Genomic DNA, 7964 nt, shown 5'->3' on the forward strand with positions numbered 1-7964 from the left:
GGTTATCCATGGGGGAGAGGAGATCGATGAGGATGTTACACATCGTATTGGTGTAGGATAGATGAAGTGGAGGTTAGCATCTGGAGTCTTGTATTATAAGAGAGTGCCACTGTTACTCAAAGGTAAGTTCTATAAAGCGGTTATTAGATCAGCCATGATGTATGGGGCTGAGTGTTGGCATGTAAAGATCCAACATATCCAGAAGATGAAAGTAGCAGAAATGAGGATGCTGAGGTGGATATGCAGGCACACTAGAATGGATAAGATTAGGAATGATGATATTCTGGAGAAGGTGCATGTGGCTCCCACTAATGACAAGATGCAGGAAACGAGACTCAGATGGTTCGGGCATGTTCAGAGGAAAAGCCTAGATGCGCCAATTAGAAGATGTGAGCAGTTGGTTGTGGAGGGCATGAGAAGAGGTAGAGGGCGACCTAAGAAGTATTGGAGAGAGGTGATCAGGCAGGATATGGCGAGGCTTCAGATTTCCGAGGGCATGACACTGGATAGGGAGATGTGGAGATCGAGTATTAGGGTTGTAGGTTAGGTACCAGTTTGGTGGGTTTTTTTCTAGGATAGTTAGTGGTAATGTTGTGTCTTCCTATTTCACTTTTCAGCACAGGAACTATTTACTAGCTATCGCTTTTGCTTTGCATCTTTCTTCTAAAGTTTATGTTGTTCCTGTTTTCATATGATTTCTTTGTTGATACTAATATTGTCTCATTTTTGTCTTTTTGCTTTCTTGAGCCGAGGGTCTTTCAGAAACAGCCTCTCTACCCCTTCGGGGTTGGGGTAAGGTCTGCGTACACACTACCCTCTCCAGACCCCATTAATGGGACTTTGTTGGGTTGTTGTTGTTGTTGTTTGTTGTTATGTGTGTACCTAATTCTGCAGAAGTAAAACAGATCTATAACAAGAAAAATAAATATGAATTAGAAGTCGACCACTGAAGTAGAATTAACAGTAGAACCAGCAGAACTCCAAGCTAACAACAAACTTTATAACCCAGAAAAATGTGATGACAAGAAACAGAAACACAGAAGAATGCAGAAACTCTTTTTTTAGTTTTCTCTTGCTTTTTACAACCTTTTGTTTTTTATTTCTAGACTTGAATTTTAACCCTAGCTACTTCAGTGTATAAATAAAGAGAGAAGGAATATTAGGGGAAATGTATAAGAATAAGATACTGAGAGTCAGTCTGTATGAGGGTGAGTGCCCTTTTAGAGAATGAGTAAGGGAATATATAAAAATAATGAGGGTGGTCTATGAATAGGGAATATGATAGTGGTATGTGAAGGAATCTGGACCCCTACTCTCTCATTTTTTACAAATAAATCCTTGCTACATCTTCCTAGAACCTTCTACTACTTTTAGTTCTTATTTAACCCTTTTTTTTACCTCTTCCTAATTTTCAGATGTCCTAGAATGGGACTAACTTAAAAGACCTCAAACAACCTGCCCAGGCCCAAACATTCAATTCTTTCAATCAAACCAAATCAAGCTACCCTAATTTTATTAATCGTCATTAACACTTAAGTGCAAACATAATAGAACAAAGTAAAACACAAATGAATTGTGGTTCATTTTTAATTCGACAATTAATGATGAACAATAAATAATCCACAATTAAGAACTCGCATGTGGCCTACTTGACTAACAATTACGATTACCAAAATTAAAGAACGAATATAAGGCAATAATTAATTAGGTGAAGAACAAAAGTTTCAAGCAAAAAGATGCATGGAGATATTCCTGATTAGAACCTAATCGAAAGGGCAAAGACGACTTCATAAGAAACTGTTCGATTAACTAGATTCAGAATGAACCTTGGTGGCTTTAGAAATTAGCCAAAACTAACGTAAATCGATTGCTCTCGATTCACATAAGTTTGAGCCAAAATGAATCATCAATTGTTGAAGAAATCATAAAGGGAAAAAAATAGGTTTTCTGGAATTTAGATCTAAAATTTGGGAAAATCTGGGGTGTTTTGAAATAAATTAAAAGGAGACATATCATGAGGAGAAGACGGGGATTGTAGGGTGGCAATTTGGGGTAGATTGGAGATGTGCCGCTGGGATAGGGTGATTTCCGATGGCGGATCTGAGAGAGAATGAGAGAGGTGAAGGAGACGAGTGAAATGAGAAAATCTCTAGGGTTTTGGAGGGGAGGGGGTTCGGACAGCTTCAAGGGAAAAAGGAATCCAGTTGCGAGCCGTTGGATGATGGAAAATCAATGGCCTAGATATGGCGTGACAAAAATGGTGTCGTTTGGGGTCCTAAATGGGGTGGGGTCTGTTGGAAGGGTAATGAGGTGAATTAGATGGGATTTGTTGTACAATTGGGATGCTGGGCATTTGCCCAATTCCCATACAAGGAAAATAGCCTCTGTCTTTTTTTTTTAATTTTCAATTTAACCCTCCTAATTCCAACATGTTTACCTTGAAAATGGTATTTACAATTTTGTTTGATTTTGTGGTTCTAAAAATATGCGATTTACCATAATACTAGTTGTTAGACAATAGATGCTAAGTGTATGTAAAGAGAATAAGATATGCAAATCGAAGCTATCGCAAACTAAGCCTCAGGCTGGCTAGAGCAGGGGCCTCGAGGTCTAATTAGGGTAGGTAGCAACGAACAATCAATGAAGAAACAATGGTAACAAAGGCCTTAAAGATAGCCCTTTACGGTTAATAATGAGCAATAATTGTTGAGCACGCTTAGGCAAGAAAAACATAGAATGTTCTATATTATTCAATATTATATGTCTTACAATGTAAAAAAAGGTCCCTTTTTATATAGGAGGGGTGAAACCCAACACAGCACAAGTCTAATCATGACAGAAAAATGCTATTGGTATAGCCGTGTAACAGACTTGTACGAGCTTGTACTTTCTTTACAGACCTTATCAGCTCTAACCACGCGTCTTTGGGAGTTTTCCCGCCTTTCCATAATGGTTATCTATTTTATACTGCCTCGAGGTTGACCGTAGTGAACCTTCGATGTTCTCCCGCGAGGGACGCACCTCAGGGCCACACTTCACATTCTGCTTCGAGCTTCTCGAGGTTGGGCGTGGAGTGCCACGGTAGCCCCAAAGTTGAACTCCTTGATTTTGACCGTATATAGATAGTCCCCACGTTCCTTGGAATGAAATAACAAGGAACGATTTGAATTCTTCAACTCTTCAATGCCTCCATCATTTCGTCAGTTATGTCATGTGAGCGGTTGATGTGACAAAAGGGGATGTTCAAAAGCCATGTTCGCACGGCTCTTGAAAAACCTCTAATTGATTAAGACGGTTGGCCATCCTTTGGGTTTCCCTAACGCGCACTACTGGCTCTATAACTACTCCAATACTTCACTCCTTACTATTCATCACATCTCCAAACTTTCAACAGATCTTCTTATTTCTTTCTTATGTTAGTCTCTCATCTAGTTTCCTCTTTTCCTCTGAAATCTTTAAGTTAAAATGGCGAAGTCCTCTAGAACTATTACCCAAGATGATAAAGCTTCTTCATCTTCACGTTCTTCTAAGGGAAAGCCCATAGTACCCCCCGTCTTGAGGAGTGTATCCCCGGACCCTGTGAAACATCCTCCAATTTCACAATTGACAAGCCTTCTTTGAAACCGGGGTGGTGTGAACCCATGTCCCGGTACATTTGCCTAATAACTGACACTAGGTAGGTGAAAGCCGATTGCCGCTGCAAAGAGGCAGTGCAAGTGGAGATTCCTTCTCAGGAGGAAGACCTAATGACACACAAACCTGGTTTCCTTAGTGTATACTCATATCCTTTTACCCTAGGTTCGGTAGAACCCTCCTTGCCATCGATAGACCCCGTAATCCTCGATGTCTGCAAACAATATCGGATGACACTCGATCAAATCCATCCATCTTTCTGGTGCATCGTTTACATGATTAGGCATTTCGCAAAGATGGTCGAGGGGATGGGTATTACCCTTGACCATCTGATTAGGATGTACAACCCCTACTTTATTGAGGCAGTCTGATTAAACTTCAACGTCGAGCCTCGAAGGCTTTCTTTGCTTGCACCAATGAAGGCAAGGACAGAGGGTAGATGAGTCATTTTGTCTGAGTTAGGACATTGGATCTAATCCCTATTAAAATGAAGCCATTCCCCAAGGAATGGAATATGAATCGTAAGCGAATTTGCCAATTAAATATTTTCTCTTTCCTTTGGACCATCTTCCCCTCGAACTGATTCCATTTGATGATGCAGTTGTTGAATGGTACCTTGGCGTGGTTAAGGATCTCTCAGGCTGGGTTTGCCAACTTGATTCGACTTGCTCGTATGCTAAGCGCGTGTGGCACGATCTGGCCAAGGCCCGATAGGAAGCTAAAAATCATGGTGAGGTTTTTCTTCTGCCGTATTTGAGCTCTTTACATGATATATCCCATGATTGTATTCTCATTTTTTGTATCTACCTTTTGTTTTTATGTAGGTCTAGAGGAGGCCCTTTGATGAGGGAAACCACCTCTAGGGAGGCAGATGCCCTAAAACTTTCCAAGGAGAAAAAGAGAAAGAAAATCTCAAACTAAGTCCCCAAAACCGAAGAAGGCTAAAGCTCAAAAGCCTAAGGTCGACTGAGCGGCCTTAACTTTGGAAGCGGCAGAGATTCCCCGAGCTCGAATTTCGCTGAGCCGATGGCTGTTGAGCTGATGGCTTCTAAACTAGAAGTTTCTAATGTTGTCCCACCTCGGGCTGAAGAGGCTCTCGAGGGTAATGCCCCTAAGCTGATTGACGGCCAAAACACTTCACGAGTTGAGGGGCGTTCAGTAGGTGATTTAGAGGGACCCAGCTTTGAGGCTCCCCGAAGGCAAGATAAGGCCACGATCGATCCAGCCGAGGTTATTGATGTAGGTGATTCTCCGCTGTGTCCGGCATCCTCTCCTAGGGAGATACAAGATGACCATAATAGAGAGACTTCCAATGCGGGGGTGTTCCTCCGAGGGAATGACGTATCTGAAGGATTCTTCATTGGGGTCGAAGAAAACCCCAAGCTTAACGACTCGCTCATTTTCGAGGAAGTCGAGAAGCTACGTAAATAGGTAATCTTTTGCCGACTCTGCTATGAGCTTCGATCCACATCTTCCTAATTTTTGTTTTTTCATGCCTTCGGTCTATAGCGCTTTACAATCGGGCCTTAGCCAAGTCCCAAGCTGATTTGATCCGCCATGAGGAAGAGTACGGGAGGCTCTCATCAGAGGCCGACAAGATTAGAGCTCTTTTTATCAAAAAGGAGGAAGAACTTAATGACCTTCGGGCTCGTTTCGAGACGGTGTCTCGAGAGCAGACCGATCTTGCTGAGCAGGTAATATAGTCTTCGCATGTTTTTATTTTCGTGCTTCTCCAACTTTAGCATTTACCATCTTTGGGTTGATTTTTGCAGCTTGAGAAGAAAGATGTCCTAATAAGGGAGGGGCTCAGAGCCAGGGATATTGAGATTCTCGGACTCAAGCAGCGTGTAGACGAGATAACCTCCGAGAGAGATACCCTCTAGGGGAAATTGACCTTGATTGAGCATTATCTTCAGGAAGCAAGGGCGGATAGTAACATTTATAAGGATCTCCATGCTGAATCGATCGTTGCGCTATCTGCAGCTAAGTCCGAAGCCGATGCGCTTGTATCCTCGTACTAAGATGATGATGCTGCTGCAAATGCTCGAGATAGGAAGGTATTTGAAGAGTCTGAGATCAAAATGACCCGAGCCCTGAAGCATGCCCAATTAAGATCTCGGAGACAGGGTCTCAAGGATATACATGCAGGGGGCTTCGATTTGTCTACTGAAATCGAGAGGGTAAGGGCCCTAAAGGAAGAATCAGCGGCTCTGCTTTCCTCCAATGATGTCTCAGCCAGTTGTTCGGCCAGAGTCTCTAAGCATGATGAAGACGAAGGTGAATTCCCCGAGGGGGAGAAGGCCGTTGATGTTCTGGGGTTGAGGGACAAGCCGTTGAAGGCACAACTCCTGAGTGAGCTCCGGCCGGTCAAGTGACCCAGGTGGTAGATTAGGCTTTTCTTTGTTTCTATGTAAGGGCCCCTTGTGGACTTTGTAAACATCTTTTATTAATACAAGAATTTCTTCATTTCACCTTCAATTTACTTTGAACTCCATTCTGCCTTCATTTGCGAAAAATACAAGTGTATGACTCTAACGATTAGTCCGAATACTGGACCAGGAACATAATAAACCCTTATGTTTTTAATTGATTGATATGATTCTTCTTAAAGTCCTTTTTTCATCCCTCGGACTAAGTTTGGATTGATTTGATGCAAACCTAGGTCACCGAGATTTCTGATTCCGAGTTGAGTCAGAGTTGGGTCTCGATTTACGGGTAGCCTTTGGACTTAGCAATCGGGAGTGTTTGCTCGATCATCTAAAAATAAGGATAGCCCTTAGGCTTTCACAAATAGTCCCCGAGTGAGAGTTTGCTCGAACTCGGGTAGCCCTTAATTTGCTTGAACTTGAAATACAGATAGCCTTAAGGCTTTATATATAGTCCTCTAGTGAGAATTTTCTTGAACTCGGTGGCCTTTGGGCTGAATAATCGAGTGAGCGGTTGCTCGAACTCGAAGTAAAGATAGCCCTGAGGCTTTTTTAGGTTGGCCCTTAGGCTCTTTAGGCTGGCCCTTGGGCTCTTACGCATTGGCCCTTAGGCTCTTTGTAGATTGGGTTGATGCAACCTCTAATATGGCTATAGTTTTCCCTCATTTTGGCATAAGACTTTTAAAGTTTTCATTATGCCTTGGCATGTTTTATGTTCGTCCGACTCTTCGACGACTCAAAAGAGAACCTCGATTATGAGTCGATATGTGACAGTAATGGAGTTCCTAGAGAGGTTCTCTTGAAGGCTGAGTTTTTAAAACCTTTTCATTGAAGGCTGATTATTTTCGAAGCCTTTTTATTGTTTGGAGCTGATATTATCGAAGCTCTTTTGCTTAAGCCGAGGGTAGCTTATTAACCGGTTATTTTCGAAGTATTTACGAAGTATTTTTGAAGTCCTTTAGTTTTATGGTGACAGTCAGACATCTCTGAGCTGCATTAATTTGGCCGTAGCCTTTTAGTTTGACCGTAGTCTTTATGTTTAGCCGTAGCCTTTAGTCCCCGTGTGTGGTGACCTTGGCGTTTATATCGAAGGTATGCCTTTTTAGGGGTCTTATAAGTTTGATATATAACCTTGGCCTTAATATCAGGGTTATGTCTTTTTAAGGTCTTATAAATTTGAGTATGCTTTGTTGAGGTCTTATAAACTCGGTATTGCCTCATTGAGATCTTATGAGCTTGGAATTGACTCATCGAGGTCTTATGAGTTCGGGCATGCCTTGTTGAGGTCTTATGGATTTGATGTTGCCTCACTGAGGGCTTATGAGCTCGAAGTTGCCTGATCGAGGTCTTACAAATTCGAGTTTTTCATGACTTGATGAACTGACTATTGATGACAGTCCTCGAGTGTTCGAGAGTTTCTGGCCTTTGAGCCATCTTATGAGAAAGTGGTGAACTTCTTTGAGGCGCAAATTTTGAAAAGCAAAATGGCTTCCTCAATTACTTGATATATGAGTACATGTTTTTTGCCTTTGGAGGTTCGATTATTCCACATGGACACGGTTCATTTGACCGTTTGGCCCAATGCAACATTCTCCTATTTTCCTAGGCATGGTTCAATTTCCCTCGAGAGGTGACTTCCCGGGGTGATGCCCCCTAGTATTTGAGGTTGATCGAAGAGAAGCCTTGAATAGTTGATGAGTTCTCCTGAGGTAGCATATGGATGTTGCCTCATTAAAAACCTTGCCGGTAAAAACCCATTTGGGATAAAACCCGATCGATGGGAAAAAAGAGTGCAATACATACTTTAAAACCCAAGGTCTTCGAGTCGAAGTGTGCTTTGGCGTCTCCCATCGGATACCTGTAAGAAATTAGTATGAGACATAAAGGGAAAAGGGAGAAGGTTAT

At 42.1% G+C, this 7964-nt stretch overlaps 1 protein-coding gene across 1 annotated transcript; it reads left to right on the forward strand.

Moving 5' to 3' along the window:
* Nucleotides 1–205: 205 nt before the first annotated feature.
* LOC138887430 (uncharacterized) lies at nucleotides 206–695 on the forward strand. The gene is made up of 2 exons (XM_070169185.1): nucleotides 206–535; nucleotides 618–695. Exons 1-2 carry the CDS (start codon nucleotides 206–208, stop codon nucleotides 693–695), a joined length of 408 nt encoding a protein of 135 aa, XP_070025286.1.
* The last annotated feature ends 7269 nt before the right edge of the window (nucleotides 696–7964 follow it).

Source organism: Nicotiana sylvestris, chromosome 3 (genome assembly GCF_000393655.2).
Source record: "Nicotiana sylvestris chromosome 3, ASM39365v2, whole genome shotgun sequence".
NCBI lineage: Eukaryota > Viridiplantae > Streptophyta > Magnoliopsida > Solanales > Solanaceae > Nicotiana > Nicotiana sylvestris.